Source organism: Octodon degus, unplaced genomic scaffold (genome assembly GCF_000260255.1).
Source record: "Octodon degus isolate 3935 unplaced genomic scaffold, OctDeg1.0 scaffold00079, whole genome shotgun sequence".
NCBI classification, from domain to species: domain Eukaryota; kingdom Metazoa; phylum Chordata; class Mammalia; order Rodentia; family Octodontidae; genus Octodon; species Octodon degus.
In genome coordinates this window covers 5,559,463-5,586,605 of record NW_004524655.1, presented here as the reverse complement: position 1 = coordinate 5,586,605, position 27,143 = coordinate 5,559,463, and the positions used below count along the sequence as shown (strand labels likewise).

General features: G+C 41.4%; 1 protein-coding gene across 1 annotated transcript in view; it reads left to right on the top strand.

Moving 5' to 3' along the window:
- Positions 1-27,143, top strand: part of Cit (citron rho-interacting serine/threonine kinase) — a 174,148-nt gene that overhangs the window by 135,304 nt on the left and 11,701 nt on the right. The window contains exons 28-43 of the mRNA XM_004636241.2: positions 1,592-1,696; positions 7,477-7,617; positions 8,164-8,271; positions 10,087-10,249; positions 10,544-10,708; positions 16,174-16,311; positions 16,797-16,977; positions 17,119-17,210; positions 17,787-17,891; positions 18,122-18,291; positions 19,672-19,752; positions 19,914-20,049; positions 22,530-22,669; positions 24,767-24,859; positions 26,349-26,457; positions 26,556-26,684. Of these exons, the coding sequence (XP_004636298.1) occupies positions 1,592-1,696; positions 7,477-7,617; positions 8,164-8,271; positions 10,087-10,249; positions 10,544-10,708; positions 16,174-16,311; positions 16,797-16,977; positions 17,119-17,210; positions 17,787-17,891; positions 18,122-18,291; positions 19,672-19,752; positions 19,914-20,049; positions 22,530-22,669; positions 24,767-24,859; positions 26,349-26,457; positions 26,556-26,684 (2,056 nt within the window). The remainder of the gene's footprint in view (positions 1-1,591; positions 1,697-7,476; positions 7,618-8,163; positions 8,272-10,086; positions 10,250-10,543; positions 10,709-16,173; positions 16,312-16,796; positions 16,978-17,118; positions 17,211-17,786; positions 17,892-18,121; positions 18,292-19,671; positions 19,753-19,913; positions 20,050-22,529; positions 22,670-24,766; positions 24,860-26,348; positions 26,458-26,555; positions 26,685-27,143) is intronic.

Genomic DNA, 27,143 nt, shown 5'->3' with positions numbered 1-27,143 from the left:
TGAAGTTTTCAACACAGGAACTTACAGGGAACACATTCAAATCATAGCAAAGTCTAATGATACAGATGAGTAATTTAGTATTTCACACTGGAAGTATATGTGTTCTGTCCCATCACCATATCCTGTTTAGAGAGTGATGTACTAATGTTTTAGAGATTTTATCTAATCGTCTTGAAAGGTGTTTCACTGTTATAGATAATAGATATGAAGATTAGAGACATTTTATATGTATGCACATAGACTCAACTATACAGTCTTTTTTGCATATACACATATAACATAGCAATCTAAATTGTGTATTTTATGTTTATAAAAGCAATTACTTAGGATCATTGTAGATAATAGAAATCATAAAAATATAAAAAAATGACTGGCAACTATTGTGTTGTTATATTGGTGTGTTTATTTACAGCCTCTTCTTTGCTTATATTTATGTACACATACATTTTTTATAAATTTAGATTCCTACTACATATATAGCTTTACATTTAAAAAAAGTATCCCTGAAGGCTTTTCGTTAGTTAATGAATATTTTTTTTAAAGATGTAATTCTGAAAAAGTCTAACTGTAAGCAGGCAACTAATTTAAGCATTCTCCTTGTATTGGAAATTTGGACTTGTTTCAATTTTTCTTTTGCAATATAAGTAACACTGTGGTGAATATAAATCTTTGTGGCCATCCATGGTTATTTTCTTGCTGGAAATTTATGGAAACAGGGTTATTGGATTCAAGGGTAAAACTTTTTGCTCAGGAATACTCCTGGGCTCACTGAAGCTGGCTTACCACTTTTCATTTTTACACTGCTGGGGATTGAACCCAGGGCTTTGTGCATGCTGTACTGGGCATGTGCTCTACTACTAAGCAACATCTCCATCCCTTTTTAAATTTTATTTTGAGACATGTTCTCTAAGTTGCCTATGCTGGCCTTGAATGTGGGATCTTCCTGCCTCAGTCTCATGAGTAGCTGGTATTATAGATGTATGTACAGCACTACACCTGACACTAATTTTTTAAAGTATGAGGAAAATAAATATAATTTAGAGATAAGTGAACACTTTTCTGTTTAACTAGAAGTATGTTTTTCGTGATGTCTATTGTTGAAGTATTCAATAGTCAGTTCCTATCTGTCCTTTAAAGCTCTAATCATTCTAGTACCATGTTTTCTTGCCTTTATTTGGTATGAGTTTCTCTTGTATATACTTATCAGACTTTTCCTCTGACAAAGCAGTCATTGTATATATGCACGAGTGTCTAGGTATCAGCTACTCTATATCTGTGGCTTGGGAAGTAGCTCAGAGTAGAGTTCTTGCCTTGCATTCACAAGGCATTGTGTTTGATCCCCAGTGCAGAGAGAGAGAGAGAGAGAGAGAGAGAGAGAGAGAGAGAGAGAGAGAGAGAATATGAATATTTCTGTCCTCATGAAGCAGACTTAACTAGTACATGGACTTTAGATTTTTCAAAACAATCTTTATGTTCTAACCTTTAGAACTTGATCGGCTTTTATATGTGAAGGTTGGTGGATGTTTATAGAAGTTGTTAGCATCTAACATTTCCATTTGTGTTATCATTGCCAATATTTCTGAATGTCCAGCTCAATGATCTGGAAAAGAAGCATGCCATGCTTGAAATGAATGCCCGGAGCCTACAGCAGAAACTGGAGACTGAGCGAGAGCTCAAACAAAGGCTTCTGGAAGAGGTGAGTGGAGACCACCCTGGAGCTGGAGCCAGGTGGGATTTCTGACAGTTAAAATTTGTTACATTCAGATGGTTAGATCCAAGTTAGACACTCAGATTTTGAGATGAGTTTTTGAGGCAGAGTGCAGTGGCCACATAATATTTTCTATAAGATACTTAACAGATTAAAATACCATGTTTTGAAGGCCAGAGGGTTTTTGTCATTTGCATCCTCCTACATGCTGTTTAGTAAAGTATTAAACATGTAGTAAGTATGTGCTGAACAGAAGTTTATTAAATATATGGGTGAACGAATATTAAGTTAAATTGTTCTTTTGAGTTAATATTCAAAATATATTAAGTTTCATGCTGAAGGAACAGCCATGCAAATTAGCTTCCTACACAGGGCACAGATTTGATCAGATTATGCTGAGTGCCAAATTCCATGAGCACTTTTGAACATGTACTTAATTCAATTAAAAAAATCATGTTATGCTTTTGAGATATAAGATGACAAGCTCAAATTGATCTCCTAAACCCTTTATGTTATTTCATGTGCCTTTTCCGAGAACTGTGAAAAATTGCTATTTAAATTGATGACTACTTCCCACTCCCAACCAACTCTATACATTGAATCACTAATGATTCTGCTTTGTTCAGTAGAACTGACCTACAAGGGCAAATGCGCTTTTATAAAGATGTCTAATGAAAACTTGGAACTCCAAAGAATGTTCTGTTTAATCTATAATGAGCCTGGCAGTTTAATTAATCAGAATTCTCTGTTGTCATATAATACTCATAGCTCCTCAGGAGCTCTGCTGGTAGAAACAATATTACTGTGCATCAAGTTTGAAAAGTATAGTGAAAATGTTGCAGGTGAGTATGAAGTGTCTTATGGAATACTTTATAAAATATAGGTAGGAGTTTGGGAAAGTTCAAGATGGATAATGGTGATGGTTGAAGAATTATATGACTTTTTAATACTACTGAATACTTAAAAATGATAAAAATGACCTAGCATGTAGGAAGGTCTGGTTTGATCCTTAGCCCTTAAAAATGGTATATTTTGATAGCAACAAATATAAAAATAAAATTAATTTATGTGTACATGTATATGAATGAAATTCACCAAGCGGCCTTATAAACACAATACAGGTTAAATATTCTTAATTTAAAATGCTTGAATGAGGATTTTGAAATATATATATATATATATATATATATATATATATATTTTTTTTTTTTTTTTTTTTTTTTTCAATTCTTAGAATGGAACCCAAAGTCTAAGCACAAAATTTATTTATGCTTTATGTAGCTCTTATACACATAGATGGAAAGTAATGCTATACAATTTTTTTAAATATGCCTGTGTTTTGACTGTGACCCATCACATGAGATCAGATTCTTCAGGGTGGCATTGGGTTCGCACTCAAAAAGTTCTGAGTTTTGGAGCATTTCAGATTTTGCAGTTTGGGATTAGGGATGCCCAATCTGTTAGTGAACTTTTAAATATACTTTTGGTCAAGTAGAGTGTTACTGTTTTGGTTTGGCATGAATAGGTAATGTTCTCATCTCAGCCACATGCTGGAAACCAAAGAGAAATAACTGATGCTGTTGCCTGTCCTCTTTTTCTTCTGAGGAGGGTGAGTTGGCCCTGACAGCTCAGTACTTTGGTCCAAGGTTACATGGTGAGTCAGTGATGGTGCTAGGAATAGACTGCTGGGAGCCTGACTCAGTCCCCTCATTCTCACTTCTAACCTACATGAGAACATTTCCAGTTTCCCAGTCTTCATCTCCCTGATAGATGTTTGAGCACAGACATCTGGCTGATACTGGATTTGAATCAGATTTCACAGGTAGTTGGAACCATTTTTATTCATTTATTTTCAGTTGTGCTGAGGATTGAATCGGTCTCACACATACAGAATGACCTTTATTGTTCAAAATACAGTTGAGATCCTTGGTTTTGGTGTGTGCTTTTTTAAGCATGAGTCAAGACTTCAATCTAAGCATCCTCTTCATAAGTACAGAAACTTTCAAGTAGGACATAAGTAGACAAATTTTATGTCTATCTAGTCAATATTCCCATGATTACTGCTCTTATTCATGTCCCTGACAAACTTTACTAATAGATTTTTCTTCCAACTTCTTCTTATGCTTGAAATAGCCTTGGGAGTTTTCTTGACATAATAGTTTACAACCACCTCTATATTGGAATGCCGGAGATGAAATTCTATCTTGTAATCTGTGTTAAATTTATCTCCTAACTCAAGGTAGAAAATCTCTACCCCAACTCTTCCCTTAGATGGACCTCATTGAACATTGGCCAACTATTACAGTAACTTTTGATATCCCAACCCATTTTTCATCAACTGTGATTCTTAGGAACTCTGTTTATTATTTTGAACCAAATCCTACAACTTTCACTCATTGGTTCTGTTGCGTTACAACATGAAATTTTATTTTTTATTTATTTATTTATTTTTGCAGAACCGGGGATTGAACTTAGACCCTTGCGCTTGCCAGGGAAGACAACAGGAAATTAAAGAGTAATCTGATAATGAGAAATCCATAAAGAGGAAAATAAATGTTAGATGATAGGAATTAGGGAGATAGATCTTTGTCAGGTAGGACAGGGATCAAGAGATAGAGGGAAAGGGAAGGAGGGAAAAGAGAGAAGATGAAAGAAGGAATTAGGTTGTGTTATGTACGCATACCGGCTCTCCACAAGGAATGTAAACATTATGTACTGCAGATATGTATAAAAAAAGGAAGGGGATTGGAGATGGATGGTGGGGAAGGGAAAGAAGAGAATAAAAGAAGAGATTAAGATGTATTGTGTACATGCACTGGTCCACCACAAGGAATGTAAACATTAGATACTATAAACATGGAGTAATATGAACAATGATAAAAATGAAAAAAAAAATTAAAACAAATGCTGTTAAGTCCTTCAAAAGAAAGAGTAGACTGATATCTCCAATCAAAATCACAGACTTGGGGGCCTGCCCATTAGCTCAATTGTTTAAGTGCCTGCTTAAGCAAAGCAGTCAGGCGAGGATATTGTGGTTCGATCCCCAGGTCCTCCTGCCTTACCAGACCTGCCCTTAAGACATCCTAAGCTGGCAAACAAAAACAAAAACAAAAACAAAAACAAAACCACACACACACAGACTAATACTATTTTTTTGTTAAATTACTTAATAATAAAAATAACTAATGTTTAATTACTGCTTACTATGTGTCAGATGCCTTTCTGACTACTTTAGATGAATTAACTCATTTTCCGTGTAAATCCTATAGCTACTTACATTATTTCTATGACAGTTAGATCAGTTAGATATCAAACTGTCTCTGCCACTCCAAATTGCCTTCTTTTTCTTATTGAAACATTTCAGATCTCTCAAAGATTTGGGTTCTTTTTTGGTAAATTTGCCTTTCCTAGGAATCCAGGTGGTCTGTCATGTTGCTGGTGTGACTTTTGTTTTTTGAGACAAGGGTTTTGCTATGCAGTTCAAACTGGTCTGGACTCACTGTGTAGCCCATGCTGGTCTCAAACTCTCAGTGATCATCCTGCCTCAACCTCCCCTAAGTGGTGAGATTACAGGAAATGATTTTTACCTACATCCTGGGCTCTATAAACCTCTGCCAATTACCTGGAGCTGTGTAGGTAGTTAAGGCATACCACTGACTTCCACGAACATATAAAATTGTACTTCTCCTTCCACAAGTTCCCCCCTACACACACACACACACACACACACACACACACTTACACTTTTTAATTTAAAAACATTTCTATGTCCTGCATTTATTCACCTTAAGTCTTAAAAAATACCATCCTATTTAAAAATAATACCATCCTATTGACCTTTTCTGTTTGGTTTTGACCCATCCTTCCTGCCCCCTGGGGTTGTTTTGTATTTCTGGTTCTGTCATCCAGCTCCTTCATTCATCTTCCCAGCTTCCTGTCACCCTTGTGAAATTGTTGGACAGGTCTAAGTATAGCTCAGGCCTGCATTTCAGTCTAACACTGACCCATGATTATTTCTCCATTTGCCTCTCTCTGCAGCAGATAGTTTTTGAAAAACATTTCACGGAGTGTAAATGTCACTCTTACTTGTACTGAGTTTTTATTATGGTAAATAACCAACCTATTTCTTAGAAAACCCCCGGATAGTTGATGTGCTTATTCTAGAAAAATATTTTGGGCTTGGCTGTCACCAAAAAGATCCTTGTCCACAGCACTTGTTTCTCTGGTTCCTGCCTAGTAATTAATGTTGTCCTAAAATAGTGGAAAGAAACTAAAGAGGGGGATTTGCAAAAGAAATCACTTGGTTTGCGGGGGACTGGTGGCTTCCTTTCAGAGCATGTTTTAGCTGTTTCTTTCATTCCCTTCCTCCCTCCCTCCCTCTCTCCTTTTTTGTCTTAGGGAGTTCTGTGATTTGATTGAGAAATTTCCAGTTATGTACATGCTAGCTGATCATTAGTATTTCATGCTTATGGCAGGATCAATAGGGAAAAGGCAGATGAGAAACTGGGGTGGGCAGCTGAATTGGATGGAGGACAGAAAGAAGGACAAAGGAGAGGAAGGATACCAATGTTCATGAACCATCCATTTCCTGGGTACTGTGCTGTATATGTCATTGCAGGAGGCAAAACATTATATCTACTCTTAAAGGAAGAAACTGAGACTCCAAGAGGCAATATGACCTGCCAGTGGTCATGTTGCTTTTAAGTGTCAAAGTCAGGATTTAAAATAAAATTACACAGTCCAGAATCTTTTGACTACAGCACAGTGCTTCAGAGAATCAGCTACCTCTCAAATGGAAGGACAGTGATGAGTAGAAGAGAAAAGGAGAACATAGGCAGAGAGAAGTAAGTAAGAGGGAGAAGACTAGCAAATTCTGATGTTAAAGTTCCTCTCGGCTTGCGGGGCTGGAGGGCTTTGAGGTCTGCTGTGGACCATTTGAGAGCCCCCATGATGAGGTTTATTGCTCTTCTATAGCACTCTGCCCCTCAGTGTGCAGTGTGTAGACTACTAGTGATGAGATTATTTGGGCCACAGCCAGACGATAACCTGAGGTTTGGATGAAATCAGGCAGCATTCTATCACAGTGAAACACATTTTAGGAAAGAAACAGATACTTTTTAGGAAGGGGAGCCATAAAACAAGAATCTCAATAACCTGTCCTATTTTCTGGTTGACTTCCAATATAAAAATTGGAGAGAGATTTTCACCACAAAACTATTTCCAGTATACTAAATTGAAATGTTTCTGCATTTTATCAACTGCTGTAGTATAGCTGGGTTCTTCCCCCTTCCTTTCTTCTCACACTAAAATTATGGCTACTCATGTATGAATTGTGGAAACTGTGGAGTTAGGGGTGATATAATTCTTCTTTGTGTATTTCATACTGCCTTTACAATGATTTTTCTTAACAGCCATTGAGATCCTAAAACCAAAAGATAGGAACACAGGGACTGGATTGCACTGCATTTGTAGTCAAGTCAGAAGGTTTAAGTATCAAAGCATCCTCAGATAGAAGGCAGATGCTGGGCATGGACTTCCTGTTAATAGTGAGGAGCCTATGATTGGTATCCATCCAAGATTTTCTTGCCAATTCTTTTTAAGCATGACCATATCATTTTAGAATAAAGACAAGTGGTATTTCTGGAAAGAGATGGTTTCAAAAGCTGAACTTTTATTGTGAGCCTGAACCTCATGGTGGATAGGTGCAGTGGGGATCAAGCTGTGTTCTGTATGGTGTCAAGCCTTTCTCTGGGTTTTCTCCCCACTAGCAAGCCAAGTTACAGCAGCAGATGGACCTACAGAAGAGCCACATATTCCGTCTTACTCAAGGGCTTCAAGAAGCTCTTGATCGGGCTGATCTGTTGAAGACAGAAAGAAGTGATCTGGAGTATCAGCTGGAAAATATTCAGGTAGGGACTGGCAAAGGGAATCTGCTTGAAAGTTGTCTGCAGGGCTGGGATGGAGCTCAGTGGTAGAGGATGCGCTTAGCATCTGTGAAGCCTGGGGTTCCATTCCCACATTCGTGCACACGCTTGTGTATGTGTGTGTGTGTGTGTGTACATGTGTATGTGTATGTTTGGGAGTCTATTGAGGCAAAGCTAGATGTTGAAAAGCCTGTGATAAGTTGGTCAGTATCTTTATGTTAAATATTGTATATATTTCTCCGATATTTTAATCATAAAAATTTTCAAGCTTTCAGAGGAGTTGGAAGATTTCCATAGTGACCACTACCTGGATCCTATAATTATTATTTTTACTTTCTCATATATCTATTCATTTTATTTGTTCCCTTATGATAAAATTGGGACTAAATAAGTTTTCTCTCAGCACTGTTTGTTTTGAATTTTCCTATGCCAGTGTCCTAACAGTTTTATTTTTTATTTTTTTAAAGTACCAAGTTTAAAAGTACACCTCTCTGTCTGGCTCTGGGGTTATTTTTGTTTTGTGAATTTTAGGTTCTCTATTCTCATGAAAAGGTGAAAATGGAAGGTACTATTTCTCAACAAACCAAACTTATTGATTTTCTGCAAGCCAAAATGGACCAACCTGCTAAAAAGAAAAAGGTGAGTCAAAGAGTTTGACACGTGGAAGTTGGCAGCTTCACTCCATTGCTCATGACTCAGTGGGCACCACTGTGATAGGAAGTCGTAGGAGCATAGAAGCAAAAGACAGGGGGATAGGTCAGCAGTCTAATGCGCCTGCTTAGGCAAGCTTAGGCAAGCGCAGGGACCACGGTTCAATCTCCAGCACCACATGCTGCGTCAGCCCCGCCCCCAGGGGAGGCTGAGCTGGCTGAAAAGAACAAGATGTACATTTTCTTGTTATATTCTGAGTTGAAAAAATAGCTTTGGAAATAACCTTTATCAGAGGATATCATTGGTCAAGTCTAACAGTACTTTACATAGCTATTAAAATCAATACTTCTTTTCTGTAAGGAAATGATCATACACACACACACACACACACACACACACACACACACACACCCCATAGAAGATGGAAAAGGGTCTGCAGAGAGAATAGTTTATACATAGATCATCTACAGAGGACTCCAAACAGATTTGAATGTCATTGTGGGGGACTCTAGAGGGATTAGCAGGTCTCGTGTATGGTGTTTTAGAAGGCTTAGTAGTTCACACTTCTGGGAGGTTAACCCAGCTTGAAAGTCACCTGTATGGGATTATAGGAAGGATTTATAAATGATCAGGTCTAGTGCTCTTGATTGTTTAAGTACTACCTAAGAGACTGAACCCAGGGAGTTGAAGTGACCTGCCCAAGTGACTGGCTGGATAGCTACCCCTCCCATTAGTGTTATGCCATCCCTTTAAAATTTTAACATATAAATTATATACTACTGAAAAAAAACTCAAACCATGGACAGGGTTATGTGTAGGTGCACATGGAAAGGTTGTTTTTCATAATTTCAGCTTATGCTTTCCCAAACCAGTGAAGTCCTTGATTGAGATTGGCTAATTTTTCTCAGTTCCATAAAAGTATCTAAGGAAGGTGCACTTCCTTCCAAAGTCCATGGTGGCTGTGACATTGGTTTCATAGGAAATGACTTGATGACTTGAAATACCTAGGAGAAAGGACAGGAGGACTAAAGTCAATGGTTGGTCCCTGTGTCCCTGCCCATCTTGAGTACAGTATTCAGAGGCTGCCTATCTCTTATCAAGTGGTAGCTTTGCTGAAGGGCTTTGTTGCATACTATGTGATTGTGTATGTTTGCTATGCTTATGATATTTAATCTTTTTTATTTTAACAGCAAACTGTTGTCTGGTTGTGTCATTTGATGTAGTTAGGGTGTTTCCATTTATTTTTCTAGATTAATTTTGTTTCAGTTGCATTATTTGTTTTCCTTTTTGTCTTCCATGTACAATAAATATTTTCATTTGCTTTTTTTTTTTTTTTTAAAGTAAGCCCCTTGTTTTGGTATCATTTTCTTTTAAAAACACCCCTCTCTGTGTCTTGTAACTAAGCACCATGAGGCAAGTTCAAAGGCAGGAGTGACCTCTGACCTCGCTCCTGGCTCTATGCTCCATCTCTCCATCTCTCCTGACTCCATTTCTTGAGGGAGAAAGGCTCTCAGGAAATGAATTTTCTGTCATGGGAATACTAAAGGAAGAGGTGGCAGCAAATCAAGCATCTTTAATCCTCGTGGTGAAAACTCCCACATCCCACTTTTTTTTTTTTCAGCTGGCTGGAATGGGCTGAGGCTCAGCCCTCCCTTCCCCCTTCACATGCCATTTTTACTAAACACACTTACAGTGAGTATGCGCCTGGCCTTGGTGGATTGCTTGTCCCAAGTCAGCTTTCCTTTAGTTAGTGTGCAGTGCCAGTCTCCAGGAGTTAGGAGATATCTCTGTTTCCATTGCTAGGGTTTATTTAGTCGACGGAAAGAGGACCCTGCTTTGCCCACACAGGTTCCTCTGCAGTACAATGAGCTGAAGCTGGCCCTGGAGAAGGAGAAAGCTCGCTGTGCAGAGCTTGAGGAAGCTCTTCAGAAGACTCGCATTGAGCTCCGCTCCGCCCGAGAGGAAGGTAGGGACTCTCTCTCTGTCAACCAACTGCTCCAGGTTGTGGATAAGACAGAGGCAGAGGGCTGATCTCCATGAGGTTGGCCAAGAGTAGTTTACCATCTTTGTTTATGGCCCATGAAGTTTTCAGTACGGTCATACCAAGTCTAAAACATTTACAGCTTCCCTGGTCTTGCCAAGTTGGCACAATATGTGTTCTTTTGGTCTTGGGTCCTTGAAAGACAGCCCAGGGGCAGTCTGCTTAATCTGGCCCTGGGTAACTCAGCTAACCAGAAGGCATCATCCGCTCTCTCTACAGCTGCGCACCGCAAAGCCACAGACCATCCTCACCCGTCTACGCCGGCCACTGCGAGGCAGCAAATTGCCATGTCTGCCATTGTGCGGTCGCCTGAGCACCAGCCCAGTGCCATGAGCCTCCTCGCACCACCATCCAGCCGCAGAAAAGAGTCTTCAACTCCAGAAGGTATGTTTTGTCTTAGTTTGTTTTCCGTTGCTGTAACAAAATATCTGAGACTAGCAAGCTTAGTAATATATTTGACTCACAGTTCTGAAGGTTGGAAAAGTAAGAACATGGTACTGCAGCTGGTAGACACCTTCTTGCTGCACCATAACATAGAGGAGGGTACCACATGGCCAGACAGAACAAGCATGTTATATTGGGTCTCCCTTTGTCCTCTTTTAAATGCCATTGTGAGTTCTCTACCCTCATGGTTTATCTAATCCTAAGGACTTCCCAGAGGGCTCCTCTCAGTGTCATTGTCATATGAATTTGGGGAAGGCTCATTCAAACTGTGCCCATTCCTTTCTTCCTGGCAACACTGTACTACAGATTGCACCCAGGGAGCACTAAGCTCTATATCCCCAGCCCTGCCAAATTTTTATTCTGAGATGGACCCTCACTAAGTTGCCCACGCTAGGCTTGAACTTGTGATCCTCTTGTCTCTGTCTTCCAAGGAGCTGAGATCATAGGCATATGCCTCCATGCCTGGCCAAACCATATCCAATCTTATGGGCTGTGGAAGTTGTTTTTTCTTTTTTTCCCACTTTCTAAGAAATGCAATCATATAGTAAAAATCACAATAATACTAAGTGATGAAGAGTAAAAATTAAGTCTTCCCTTTTCCCCCCAGGCTCCTTATACAGAGTCAGCCATTGCTTTCAATCATTGTAGCCATCCAGGGATAGATTATGTACAAATCATATGTGTCTATTAATTTATGTGTCTTCTATGAAAATATACAAGTTGAAATGTTTTTTTTTTTCTTTTTTCTCATGGTACTGACCATTTAACCCAAGACCTCATGCATGCTAAGCAAATGCTGAAGCACTAAGCTACATCCTCAACCTTATATGTGTATCAGAATGCCTCTTTTTTTGTAATAAATAGCTTAGCACTATGTTGTGTACTGCAAGAAACCTTTTAGATAAAATGTTGTCTGAGAGTGTTTCATATTATTAAATATGGAATTGTTTCGTTCTTTCAAAGGACTACACAGTATTCCACAGTGTGGGTCTGTGATTCACCTATTAAACTAGACTCCTGTCAATGGGCCTTTAGGTTGTTGCTGATTCTCTGTTACCATGGACATCCTAAAAAGAGCTTCTTACGTCTCAGCAGGTGTTGTGGCTGTGGGAAACTTTTATTATTTATTAGTTCATATTTGTAAGACAGACTAGTGAGATTGTTTTGCTATATTGGTACATATACCATTTTTTTCTTTTGAATTTTTTTATTGGTTTATTGGTACATTTTAAGTCTACATATCGATCACATTCATTATAGGGAATTTGTATCTGTTCCTGATTCTTTTTTTTTTTCCCATTCCCTACCTTTCCTTCAACCCTTCCTACCTTCCTTATTTACAAAAGCTTTGATTCCATTTTTTCCTGCTCGTCTCACAAATCGTAAGATTTCTTGTCCCTTTCCTTTTCCTCTCTCTCCTTCTCTACGTTTTCTTCCTGTTTCACAATATCTATTCAACATTTTGAACCTTATTTACACTTTTGGTTTCTCACACCAGAACAATGTGGTATTTACACATGTCTGTCCAATTATGTAACATATTTTGATTATTTTTCATCTCACTCTACTTTCCCTTCTCCCCACATTCCCTTTCCCATATTTAAAAGTCTGCTTTCTAGTTTCTTGTCATTCTTTCTTGTTTTATTTTAAAAGAGAATTTATATTTAGAATAAAAAATGTGTGCCCTTTAACTTTCTGAGACTGCCTTGTTAGACTCATATATGTAATATGGTAGTTTCCAGTTCCATCTATTTCCTGTTGGTGATGCGATTTTGATCTTCTTTTTATTTTTTATTTTTTATTTTTTATTTTATTTATTTATTTGTGTGTGTGTGTGTGGCCAGCTCAGCCCGCTTGGTGGCAGTGCTGGCTGGCATGTGGTGCTGGGGGATTGAACCGCGGTCCCTGTGCTTTGCTAAGCTTGTTCTAAGTAGGTGCTTTAGACCACTGAGCCATCTCACCAGCCCCGATTTTGATCTTCTTTGTGGCTGAATAACATCCCATTGTGTACACATACTACATTTGTGTATCGATGGGTGTTGAGGTTGTTTCCGCAGTTTAGATATGTTGAATCGCACACCATAACCATGGCTATTCACCTAGCATTGTTGCATGCTGTCTTTAATTCTTTTGGAATATACCAAGAAGTGCTGTAACTGGATCAAGCAAGTAGTATTTCTACTTTTAGTTTTCTAAGGAATCTCCCTACTGATTTCCGCAGTGGTCGTGCCAGTTGACATTCTCACCAACTGAGTTCATTCCTTGTTTTTAGTATTCTTGATGATAGCTATTCTGAGTGGGGTGCGATGGAATCTCAGCGTTGCTTTGACTTGCATTACTCTAAAGAGTAAAGATGCTGAACAGTTTATGAATATGCATATTGACCCTTTATGTTCCTTGTAAGTGTCTAGTCAGTTCATTTGCTCATTTGTTGATTGGGGTCCTTATTTTTCAGGGGTTATTTTTTAGGTCCTGTCTATACTCTAAATACAAAGCCTCTACAAGAAAGTGACTAACAAAGATTTTCTCTGTGTTGGATAAATTCATGGGGAACAAATCAAATTAAAGGTTTTATGCATTTCATGTGTTGGTAGTTTGTACATGATTAGCAACAGAGTGAAGAGTTTTCTTTGTGATCTTGAGAGTACTTTATTCACTTAGAGATGAAAAGGTTTTTTTTTTTTTTTTTAAAAAAAAAAGACCAAGAAAGCCGGCCCTGGAGGTGCCATGTCTGCAATTTCAGCACTAGGGAGGCTGAGGCAGGAGGATTGCCATGAGTTCTAGACCAGCCTGGGCTACACAGTGAGTTCAAGGCCAGCCTGAACTGCATAGTGAGTCTGCTTTTCAATAAAACCAAAAAGAAGGTGGTGGGGGTGGCTTGGAAAACCTTGAGAAGGGTAGAGCTAAGGGTTAGAGTCGTGGCATCACTGTCAGACTTGTTTTGCCTGTAAATCTTGAGGACATCTTTTTTTTTTTAATGTGTGTGTGTGTGTGTGTCCAGCTCAGCCCACCAGGGGGCGGGGCTGGCTGGCATGTGGGGCTGGGGGATTGAACCGCGGTCCCTGTGCTTTGCTAAGCTTGTTCTAAGTAGGTGCTTTAGACCACTGAGCCATCTCACCAGCCCCTTGAGGGCATCTTGTTGCTGCTGGTGTTTTTCTTTGACTGTGAGGTCATCTTGCTCCTACATTTATGTAACACCTTGAATAACAGAGTTTTCCATCCCAGTGGTGATGGTACTGTAGAGGAGAGAATTATTCCTGGCTGTGGTGCCCCCGGCAAGGCTCCACAGAGCAGCTTTGCCGGGTGTGTACGTGTTTCAGGGCCTCCTCTGTGTGTAGTGCACCGTACTCAAGCCACAGGGCATGTGTGTTTCTTTATTCCTTATGACTTTCTGGGAAAAGAAGGGGATGCTATAAAGACAATTTACCAGAGAAGGAGTCAGAAATTTTCATTTGGAGCTCTTCTATTTAAAGTTGCCTTTAATTAGCTAGGTCACTTCACTGTTGAAAGGGAGCTTAGTAAATGGGGAAAACAGTCAGCCTTGTTAATTTAGCAAAGTAGTATATAAGTGTAAGAACCAGTTCTTTCAGAAAAAATTGAATTTTGAATAAAAGGAAGTTGTCATATAAAAGCTGAACATAAGAGGGAAATCCTCTATATTCAGTTCATATATTTAATAATTAGAAATTCTGTAATTCATAGTAGTGATTTTTGTATTTTAGTACAGGGTCTCACTATGTAGATCAGACTAGTGATCGGCCTGTGTTCAGCCTCCCAAGAGCTGGGATTACAGGCGTACACCACCACGCCCAGTCTCAATCACTGGCTCATCGTGCCCCGGGGTGGGGCTAGCACTGCACACCAGGGATCGAACCCTGGCCGCTGTGTCTGCCTAAGCAGGCACTTTAATCTGCTGAGCTGTTTGGCTGGCCCCATAGTGGTGATTTTTAAATTGGATTTTGAAAAGCTCTAGAAACTATTTCAACTGGAACAGAAAACTTTCATGACTAAAATATTTGTAAGTAATTGGTTTCAAAATATGTTTCTTTATGCCCACAAACAAGATTACTGTCAAATGGTCAGTTTTCTACCAGGAATATGTTCTTAACTATGCCATTAATTCCTTTTTTTTTTTTTTTTTTTTTAGGGAAGGGTCAACAGGGTGTTCAGGGTCTCACTACTACTGGCAGGCCTGGGGATCAAACCCCCAGCCCCTGTACCTGTTTGCAGGCACTTTAATCCCTGAGCTAGTTAGCAGGCCCCTTAATTCCTAATAATGAGACAAGGGAGATTTTAAAGTTGATTCATAGAAGTCTAGATGCAGCTATTGAAATAATTTCACAAGCTGTATCTGTAATAACTTTGTCGTGATGTAATTTGCCTACCATATAATTGACCTATTTCAAACAGACAATTGCTTGCTTTTAACTAAGTTCATAGTGCTGTGTAACCGTGATCACACTGTACTTTTTTTAACATCTTCCTCAAAACAAGCAACCACTGAACTTACCAGCAGGTGCTCTCCATCCTCCCCTCCACCTGCTCTGTGCAAGCTACAGCACTTTGTTTCTTTTTGTGGCTGAATAGCATTCCATTGCATGAAGAGTGTATTTTTCTTCTCTATTAACCCATTAGTAGGCACTTAGATTGTTTAGGCGTTTTGCTTTTGTAAGTTATGCTGCTAGAGCGGGGCATGGCGATGCATATCTGTAGTCCTAGCATGCTGGGAAGCTGAGGCAGAAGGATCGCATGTTTGAGCCCAGCCTGGATGCCTTCGTGACTTAAGATGACCCTGTCTCACAAAAAGAAATAACTAAACAACAACAATAATAGTGGCAAAACAACTGGGGATGTAGCCAGTGTGAGGGGCCTGGGTTCAGTCCCCTCTATTATATTTTGCATGGACATACATTTTCAATCCTCTGGAATATATGCCGCTGGATCATTTGATAATTCTATATTCAACTTTTCTGAGGACTTGCCAGCCTGGGTTGCAAAATGGCAGCACTATTTTGCATTCTTACCAAGAACATCTGAAGGTTCTAACTTCTCCATGTCCCCACCAACACTGCGTGTGATCCATTTTTTGTATTCTAAACATCCTGGTGGTTCTGTCTCACTAGTGGTTTTAATTTGTGTTTCCCTAATTGCTAATGATGTTGAGCATCTTTTCATGTGCTTATCATCTAATTATTTGTCGTCTCTGGGAAGATAATCTATTCAAATCCTCGACCCATTTTTCAGTTGGGTTTTCTTTCTATTACTGAGTTTTGAGAATTCTTTATATATCCTAGATACAAATCCCCAATCAGATACGATTTGCAGATATTTTCTCCATTTTGTGCATTGTCTTTTCATTTTTCTTTGCAGCACTTTTAATGAATATTAAAATTTTTTCCCCTCAGAATTTAGTCGGCGTCTCAAGGAGCGCATGCACCACAATATTCCTCACCGATTTAACGTAGGACTGAACATGCGAGCCACAAAGTGCGCCGTGTGTCTGGATACTGTGCACTTTGGACGGCAAGCATCCAAGTGTCTCGGTAAGCACAGTGTTTGTTCATCTGTAGTGGGCGACTCGGCTGCCATGTGAAGAGTCCATCTGATGAAGGAGATGTTTTGATAATTCCTCATCATATAATGCATTCGTTTCTGAGCTTTTCATTTCAGTGGGAGGACTCTATTTTTCCCCCTCAAAAGCAATGATTTCATTCATGTCATCAGCTCGTGACTTTAGCTTGATGTAGAAAATGCCTCGATCTTTGTTAATTTCCAGCCTCTTTGTGTCAGGCTGGTCTCTTCCCCACCTGGCTCCAGCTGAAATGTGCCAACACCTTTTGCACACGCTCATGGGCAGCCTGAATTTCTGAAGCCAGGAAAACTGGGTCTAGAGCATGTGGCTTTTTTCCTCTCCCAGTAGGATTCTGGCACCCAGGACAGCTTAGGACTTAACCTGGATGCCTGGGCTGGCTTAGAGAGGAGAGGACGGGAATATTCTGCACTCAGACTGTTTGTTGTTCTCCGCCAGAGTGTCAGGTGATGTGTCACCCCAAGTGCTCCACCTGCTTGCCAGCCACCTGTGGCCTGCCTGCCGAATATGCCACGCACTTCACTGAGGCCTTCTGCCGTGACAAAATGAACTCCCCAGGTCTACAGAGCAAGGAGCCCAGCAGCAGCCTGCACCTGGAAGGGTGGATGAAAGTGCCGAGGTATTGTTGGTGGGTTGGGTGGGCTCCAGCAGGTGCCGGCGAGGAAGGCCACAGGCCACTGCTATGCTCCTGATGTTTTCTAGGAATTGACTTTCTTCTAAATGCAAACCTTTTTTCCTCACCCCTGTCTTTTTTCCCTAGGAATAACAAACGAGGACAGCAAGGCTGGGACAGGAAATACATTGTATTAGAGGGATCAAAAGTCCTCATTTATGACAATGAAGCCAGAGAAGGTAAATTAATAATTCAGGGGGAATTTCATTGCACGTGGTTAACCCAGGTCTCCCAGTGTTGGTGTGAAGGCTTTGTTTTTTGTTTTGTTTTGTTTTGTTTTTGGACTGCCTCGCGAGCCTTCTCCACTTTCCCATTTTTGAAAATGAAAAGCCAAATGACTTCTCTAAAGGTTATTGGTGCGATACTCACATCTATAGGTCTTCCCCCTGAAGAACCCGCAGGGTGCTGCCCTGAAGATTCCACCTGCTAATACACCTTCAGAGAACTTCCGCCTCAGCCAACTAGCCCATAAATCCGCATCGTCATCAGAAATTTGACTGTGCTACTCATCTGACACACTTTATTTTTTTTTATCTTCCCTCCTCTGCCTTCTCTGCACACCTTTTCTCTTTCTTTGTTCTTGTGCATCTCTCCTTACACGCGTACCCTGTCTCCTTTTCCTCTCTTCCCTTCTTTTCCCTTTTCTTCCCTTCTCTTCTGCCTTCCTCTTCCTTTGGCTCTTCCTCTTTGTCTTCTCCCTTTGTTCTTGGTCCTGTTCTTTTGTTTTTCTTTCTGCCCTTCCTCTTTGCAACAAGCTGGACAGAGACCGGTGGAAGAATTTGAGCTCTGCCTTCCCGACGGGGACGTATCTATTCATGGTGCCGTTGGTGCTTCTGAACTCGCAAACACAGCCAAAGCAGGTGAGGGGACCTGGAGAAGACCAGCTCTGGATGTGGGCTGGGCTTGGCAAGTGGGGAGAGCGCAGAGGGGACACGGGGCATTGGCCCTGCCAAGGAGGCTGACCATCCTCTGCTGCTCTACCTCAGCAGTAACCGGGGCTCGCATGGTTTGGTGGGTTTTTTGATGTCTCAGGGCCACACCTACCAGCGGGAAATCCACACCCAATCCTGTGCTCTCTGAAATCTCCTAGATGTTCCATACATACTGAAGATGGAGTCTCACCCACACACCACCTGCTGGCCGGGGAGAACCCTCTACTTGCTAGCTCCCAGCTTTCCCGACAAACAGCGCTGGGTCACCGCCTTAGAATCAGTTGTTGCAGGTGGGAGAGTTTCTAGGGAAAAGGCAGAAGCTGATGCTGTGAGTATGAACGCGGACACTGGCGCTTGTCCTTGTAGAGTGGGCTGGTCTTTGGTAACTGATCTTATTAAGTGTGCTGCCAAAGCGAGCACAAGGGTAACTGATGTTCATGATGGGCAGGCATCCTACTGGCTGTTGTTTTCCTTTTGGCTCCCTGTCTAAGAGCCGATGCCTCTAGACTGGGTCAGGACCAGTTTTGTGGCAAGAGGGCACAAGCTCCAAGGCAGCCATGCAGCATCCAGAGCCCCCCTTTTTAGATGTGTAGAGTTGGTGAAGCAGCAGCAGCAGCCAACCCTTGGCTGGTTATGGCAACGCAGCAGCCAGTGAACTTACAAGGAAATCCTCTCGTTTACTCAGCTGTGTTCTTTTGGTTTGGTGACTTGAGTTATAAAGCACTTTGGCTAGAAAACAGCATAATAGGCTGCCAACTTGCAATTTACTTGAGGAAGGTTCTTTGTTATCTTCCTGGTTGCTTCTGCAGTATTTGCTCTTCCATAGGAAGGTTTGAAATCCTACTTATCCTTAAGATGTTAGAGATGTAGGTGTGCTGTGATAGACATCATTCCTCCTAGAACATTTCAGGAAGCAAACACTGCTCACTGCTCATCAGCGGTTGTTCCCCTGAAGACTGAACAGCTCCTTTCAGACACTTAGTTCCTGATAAACACTTGAAAGGTTAGCAGTTCAAAATGCTTACCCATAAGCCTCTGGAGAAGATGTTTGTCCATGGGATAGGCTTTTAAACTGTTTTATTGCTGCATATGTGAGCCTTTTACAGAAATCCATGTGCACAGTTGGCCCGATACTCTATTTCCTACTAGATTCTGCCTTTGTGGGTTCAGGTAAAGAGAATCAGGCTTATTGGTCTTGCTGCAAACGCTAGTTTGCACTTTTCTGCAGTCTGCAGAAAAGAAGAAAGACGGGAAAGAGGCTTCCATATGGGTTATTAACACTTGGCAGGTGAAATGTCTGTGTTTTCAACTTATTTCCTATTGCAGAATAGCTTTTTTCGCTTATAATACTTATTTCTGCACCTAAGCAGAGTTAAAACTCTGATGCAGCTTAACACCTGGCCCAGAGAGATTGGTGATACCCACTTCTTGCCTTTGGAGTTCTGATAAAATACAGTGCAAGAGGCTGGGGAATATAGCTTTGTGGTAGGACACACACCTAACATATGCAGACGTGAATGCAATCTCCAGCAGCCAAATAATAATAGTGATGAGAATGATAATAATAATTTTAAAATGGGGACCAGCTAAGAGCAGTTGTGTGTTTCTGAAGTTACCTTTAAATTTCTCTGTCTCTGGGTGGTTTGGTTTTAAACATTTCAGTCTCACTGCCTTCTTTTCTCTTATCTTTCCTTTGATATTTGAAAAGAAATTACTTGGAAACTCCCTGCTGAAACTGGAAGGTGATGACCGGCTAGACATGAACTGCACACTGCCCTTCAGTGACCAGGTACCATTTTAGGGGCACTGTCAGCTGGGGACGGTAATGGTCACGGGCCACAGCCTCACACGCAGGCGAGCAAGGGCTGAGGAGGATTTGGAGCTCTGGCTTCGGGATTGCCTGGTGATGTACCTGTACTTACCTTCTGCCTTTGGATTTCTGCCTCACAGGTGGTGTTGGTGGGCACTGAGGAAGGGCTCTATGCACTGAATGTCTTGAAAAACTCCTTAACCCATGTCCCAGGAATTGGAGCAGTCTTCCAAATTTATATCATCAAGGACCTGGAGAAACTACTCATGATAGCAGGTGTGAAGCCAAGGATATAGCCCTTTTCTTTGCTTTTTGGGGAGACAATTTTAGAGCCAAATTTCATGCTTGAGAAGCACAAACGCAGGGCTTCCTGATCACAGCTTGGTGCAGTGGTGGCTCTTTGCCTCTGTGTTTCTGTTGATGCAGTGGATGGACTTTCTGTTCACATTGGTTCACTTTGGTGTCCAGTGTGGTAGTCTGACATCTTCAAAGAAGAGCTTACTATTATGCCAAGTGAAGAATGCTATATTAGTCAGCTTCTTCCCTTTATAATAAAATATCTAAGGTAGGCTACTAATGAAAGATGTTAATTTAGTCCAAATTTCCCAGCTCTGGTTTGAGGCCCATCCTCAGCTGTTTCCCCTCTTGGCAGATAGCGTGGTGGGATCATGTGCAGAAGCAGGCAGGTGACATCTCCATACAGGCAACCTGAGTGGTGTCAGGGCTGCTCCTTTTATAACAGTCCTCTCCTGGGAATGCAAGTCTCACAAGAACTGTCTTCTAGATCACGCCCCCAATGACCTAAAGACCTCCCACTAGGCCCCTCCTCTTAAAGATTCCCAGCACCACCCACATTACCACCTTGGGCACCAAGGTCATGTTCTTATGTCTGTCATAATTGTACACCCTTCACCTAGGTTCACCACTTGCTAACATCTACACACACATACACACCTTTTTATCTGAAGTATTTGAAAGTTTATTGTAGGCATATTATAAGTTCTTCAGCATGTCAGTCTAAGACAGGGTATTCTTTCATGTGACTATGGCCCAATTCTTTTCTTTCTTTGTTGGAAGTTTTTTTTCTTCTTTTGGTACTGTGTATTGAACCTTGGGTCTTTGCACTGAGCTAAATCTCTAGCCCTTTATATTTTTTACTTTGAGACAATATCTCACTAAATCTCCCGGGCTAGCCTTGAACTTATGATCTTCCTGCACTAGCCTTTCAGCATGCAGGGATTACAGGTGTGCACCCCCAAGCTCAGCTGTTTTATTTTAATGGAAAAACAGTAATATATTAGCTAAAGGTTTAAAACACTTATAATTGGATCTTGTTTCAGGCATGACTGGGTGCAGAGAATGAAATAATGTGGTCAGGAATAGGTTTCAGGATCTCTCAGCTATTTCTCTTCCTGCTCTCCTTCCCTCCCTGTTTGCCTTCCTCTCTGATTTTATTTTGAGAGCTAGATTCACAGCAAAATTGAGAGGAAGGTACGGAGTTTCCCCTTATACCTCCCTTCGGGCACCCGTATGCTCCCCATCATCAACATGCACATCCCAGTATGTTTGTTGCTACTGATGAACCTACACTAGCACCTCGCTATCACACCAAGCACCTCGCTATCACACCAAGTCTGTAGCTCTCAGTGTTCTACATCTTATGGGTTTTGACATTGTATAATTACTTATTACTTATTGTATCATATAGAATAATTTCACAGGATGCAATTTTTGTATTCAGAAAACTTAACTCTTGCTTCATACACTGCCCAGTCAGATTTTATCTGTGGCCCTGATAATGTTTTCTTTGCTCACTGCCCCCACTCATGATACAACCTAAGATAAAATGCATTGCATTTAATTTTGTGCTTTTAGTTGTAGTTAATCTGGAACAGTTCCTCATTCCTCTTTCTGTCTTTTATGACCTTGACATAGTCAGTTATGCATGAATAGTCTAAGCCTAATGTTTTGGTGAATGTCCCCTCCTTGCTGTCTAACAAATTCTTTCTTCAAGTTAGAAAGTTTAGCTTGTATTTGCCAACTTTATATCTGCAGAATTAGCTTTCTGGAACTTTGACTCAAAGATCAAATGTTTTTATCCTAGATTAAAAATATGGACCTAAAATGAGTTTATAGATTGAGCATCCCTTATCATAAAGTCCAAAGTGCTGTAGAGTCTAACACTTTTTGAGTGCCAGCCTTGCCACAGGTGGAATATTCCACACTTGGCCTCATGTGATGGATTGCAGTATGACGTATGCAGTCACCTTCAGGCTGTGTGTTTCAGGAGCATACGTATGAGATGCATGTGGATTTCATGTTAAGACTTGGATTCCATCCCTGAGGTAGCTCATAATATATATAGGCTAATTTTTAAAAGTTATTTATTTTTTCTTATCTTTTTGAGATAGAGCTTCACTATACAGTTCAGGCTGGCCTTGAACTCACTTTGTAGCCCAGGCTGGCCTCAAACTTGAGGCAGTCCTCCTGCCTCAGCCTCCTGAGTGCTGGGTGTACAAGTGTGTACCACCTGGCCCAACTTGTATATGCAAATATTCCAAATCCAAAATGTGAGGCACTTCTGCCCCCTCTCCCCCAGCATTTCAGATGCTCAGACTGTGTAGAGATGTGTGGAAAACAGTTTATCCCCAAGCCGCCTGTGGCTCTACTTCATGGCCAGACCCGGCCCCCGCCCCCACCTCCCACAGTCTTTGCTCTGGTTCTGAACTGACAAGAGGCTGCCCTTTCCTACTCAGGAGAAGAGCGGGCCCTGTGTCTGGTAGATGTGAAGAAAGTGAAGCAGTCTCTGGCACAGTCGCACCTTCCTGCCCAGCCAGACATCTCGCCCAACATTTTCGAAGCTGTCAAGGGCTGCCACCTGTTTGGTGCTGGCAAGGTGAGCTCTCCTTAGGCCTCCACTGGTGGGTATTTTTCACACTGGCACTGTCCTTCTGCCCAAACACCTTATCGATTTGAATGTTAACGTTGTGTATCCTCAGACGGGGTTGGATTTTTGTTCCCTTTAAGGCACATGAAATAATTGGAATAGTCATGACAAATTTGAATAGACTTTGAATCTGCAAGAAATTTCTTAAAGAAAAATGTGAGCGCAGTTAATGAGACTTAAAGAATATTCCATCGTTTTAAAAATTGTGTGTGCGTATTGTGAGTCTTCAGAAACATTGAAACATTCTATTCTGGAACTCCATGTCTGAAGTAGGTAAAGGGACAGTTCTTTTTTTTTTTGGAATTGGGGATTGAACTCAGGACCCTGTGCTTGCCAGGCAAGTGCTTATTCTACTGAGCTATCTCCCCAGCCAAAAGGACATTTCATTACTAGAATTTTACACATTCTACACTTGATCTTAGCCAAAAGGCCGAGAAACGATAGAATTTTACAGATTCTAATTCATGACATTTACACAGTTACCCCTCAGTATCAACAGAGGATGGGTTCCAGAATCTTCCAGACATATCAAACTCCAAGAATGTTCAGGTCCTTCATGCTGTATAGAATGTTGTGATATTTACATATAACGTGTGTATTGTCCTGTGTTCAAAAAATCATCTCTAGATTACTTTTAATCCTTAATACAATATAAATCCTATGTAAGTACTTGTTATACTATGTGGTTTAGTGAATAATAAGAAAAAGAGGGCTGCATATGTCTAATATGGATGCAGTTTTTTTCCTAAACATTTTTAATCTATGCTGATTGAATCTGCAAATTCAGAACCTGTTGCTGCAGAAGGCCAACTGTATAGCACAAAGTCAGTTCACCAGAGCCCAAGTTAATGCTCCTGTAATCTCTAGCAAATTGAAATATGGCATATAAATATACTTTTTTACCTCCTTGTTTAAGCTTTTTTTCCCCCATTAAAAAAGTTAGGGCTAATGAGATAGCTCAGTGGACTAAGTGCCTGCTTAGGAAAGCTCAGGGACCTGGGGGTTGATTGCCAGCACCACGTGTCAACCCACCCAGGTCCTGCCCTTCCTCCCCCGGGGCACACTGCATCGGCCACTGAGTCCAGGTATGGTGGCTCATGCCTGTAATCCCAGCACTGGGGAGGCTGAAAACAGGAGGATCACTATGAGTCTGAGCTGCATAGTGAGACCCTGTACCGAATAAATGAAAAAAAAAAAAAATCTGTCCTGTGAATGATTAAGATTGTGCATTTTAGTTTCTGAAAATTAGTTTTTTTAAATTAGAGGAATGTACATGTAAATCATAAAGTGCAATAATGTAGTAAATATTCACAAACCCACCACTCAACTCAAGGAAAAACAGCACTGACAAATTCCATTTTCCTACCTGTTTGCTCTTTCCTTTCCTCCTCCCCAACTGCATAGCAGTCATTTCAGGACAGATTTGAGTAATAGACTTCTTTTTTTTTTTTTTTTTTTCCTTTGACAATGGCCTGGTTCTGGGAAGTGAGAGAAGAGAGATTCAACTGTTGTAGCAAAGAGGAGTTTTGATGTAGAACTCTATGTGTACAGGTCGTAGCTTGGAACTATTTCCCTTGGTGAATTTTTCTCTTAAATTATTATAGCAGTTTCTCTTCCCTTTTCTCCTTCTTTCCTCTTCTCCTCAGCATGAAATTGCCAAAAGAATTTTTCCCCAGCCAAAGGTGCAAACACACAAAATATATCTTGGACTCAGGTGGATCCTTAATTCCGTCTCCTGATCCCAGCTAAAGCAGTGGTTCTCAACAGTGGCAATTCTGCCCTGCAGGGGACAGTGTTAAAGTCTAGAGACCTTTTCATTTTCACACCTGGAGGATGCTACAGGTGTCTAGTGGGCAGGGCCACGATGCTGCCCATCGCCCTATGAAGCACAGGACCCTCACCCCGCCACTACTACAGGATATTGTGACCAGAACTGTTGGCAAGATTGAGGTGGAGAGACTCTGTTCGAAACTGACATTCTTTTGCTAGTTTTGCTGCAGAGTTAATATTCATGTGACTTTTTTTCTTTTTCCGGTGGCCTTTGAGATTGAGAATGGTCTCTGCATTTGTGCTGCCACACCCAGCAAGGTGGTCATCCTCCGCTACAATGAAAACCTCGGCAAGTATTGTATTCGGAAGGTAAGTTGGAGCCCAGCCGGCTTGCTCTCCCGGGAAGCCAGTGTGAACAGCATGCTATCTAGGGCAACAGCGTGTGTCTTGGTCCTTCTGCTTGGTCATCCTTCACCATGACATGGCGACACCATGACTTCCCTAGAGAGTGAAGTGTTTCTTTCCTGGAAGAGCCTGGAGCCTCCCAAAGCTAGTTTCCCCTCTTGCTTCTCTTTTGCTTAGAAACTGCCCCCCGTCCTGACCCAGTGAGTTCAGCCTTTTGTTAAGGCAGAGAGCCAGCTGATGGTGCAGAGTTTTCATCTGAGCCAGTAGCAAAAGGAAGCTGCTCTTTCTGAGAAGGAAGCAGTCCTGGATAGTACTTGCCCGAATCTTTCTTGGAGTCTCGATGAGGTTTCTGCTAACATGGGACAAAGCAGTCCTGGCTTCGTTCTGAGTTGTGATTAGGGCGCTGCTTTCCCAGGACAGGGTGTGTAGTGGCGATGACTGCGGCTGGGACTCTTGAGTTTGCCTCACTTCTGTGCGAGGTGTTTACCATTCCCAGGCTAAGGATGCGCTGCCACCACATGCCTGGTTTATTTTAGGTGCTTTCAGGATTTAGTCCCAAAATGAAGGGAGGTGTGGCTAATATATAGCGATTTTCACTTGTTAGAGAAGCAGCTTCATTCTGGCCAGATATTGTTAGTTTGGTTTGCGTATTGATTGAGTGACCACTGCTACCAGGGACTGGGCTGACTATTTTATACTTTACGACAGTTGCCCAATTTCCAGGCAGCCCAGTTAGGGTGTGGAGAGAACCTGAAGTGCAAAGTTGAAAAACAAAAAATGTTTGATTTTTTTTCGTACTGCTTCAGTGTATCATGCTGTTCCAAAGTTTACTCAGACATAATAGGTAGTTAGTAATTATTCAGAGATAAGAATGATGCAGCTTAAGGTTTGAACTTTTAGCTTCAGGCAAATTCTCAGCAGCCATTGCTTCTTTATGATCTGGGGCCACCAGTTTTAATAAGCATGCTTTGACTCTTTTGAGCAAGTATTAATCATTAGGAAGCAGATAATTAAGTTGGGATTGTCATGCTACTGAAGGTGATAATTGTATAAGTAATACAGGTTCAGATTAGAAATTCAGCAAAAAGAAAGGAAATAAACCATGTTTCTTGACTGCCCCTGTTAACAATCTTTCTCTAGTGTTTTTTTTTTTTGTTGTTGTTTGTTTTTTTTGATAAGAGTGTAAGTTCTACCTTTTCATGGAAATTATGTTTCTGAGCCTTTTTGGCTACTGTTTGACTTTGTTTTCTAAGAAAGCCTGGGTTGCCTAGAGCAACAGGAAGAGGTAGAAAACAGGTCACTATGAGAAACACAAGAGTGGGCTTGTAAAATGTGTGAGCAAGTCTCACCATCTGTGTGGTTTGCTTAGAAGCTTAAGGGAGAAACAGAATAGTAATGGAAGCAGGGCTGTCCTGTGTCATCTCTCATGGCCTCCTTTGCCCTTTTGTCTCAGGAGATAGAGACCTCAGAGCCCTGCAGCTGTATCCACTTTACCAATTACAGTATCCTCATTGGAACCAACAAATTCTACGAAATCGACATGAAGCAGTACACACTGGAGGGTAGGGCCAGTGTCCCCTTCCCTACCCCACGTGTAGCTCAGGGCTTTCAGAGGCTTGGAAATCATTCCTGAAGCCCTGTTTTTCACCTGCCTTTCCAGAATTCCTAGACAAGAATGACCACTCCTTGGCTCCTGCTGTGTTTGCCTCCTCGTCCAACAGCTTCCCTGTCTCGATCGTTCAGGTGAACGGCGCAGGGCAGCGAGAGGAGTACCTGCTGTGCTTCCACGGTGGGTCGCTATGGCTGCCTGCCACCCTTTGGGCCAGGAAGCCCAGCCTGGGTCTGTGGGGCTTGGGGATGAGCCGTGGTGCTTTAGGTGCAGGGTGGGTCTTGGTGCAGGTACGGGGAGTATGAGGTGGCACCCTCAGGCCCTCAGGGGCTCCTTCCACCATCGGAGCACTGACCTGGCCCAACTCCATGACATCCTTTCCAAAAAGCAGCCAGTGCTCCTTCTTAGTGCTTGTTCTTCCTCTTCCCTTGTGTGCTCTCTCTTTCTTGCCTTTCTTTGGTCCTTCCTTCTTTTTCTTTTGATATTTTCTTTCCTTAAAACATTGTTTTTAAACTCTGAATCTTTCCATGTCTCCCTTCTTTTTTCCTTGCCTCCCTCTCTTTCACTTGAATCCTTTCTTTCTTTTTTTATTCTTCTCCTCCTCTTCCTCTTCCTCCTCCTCCTCCTCCTCCTCCTCCT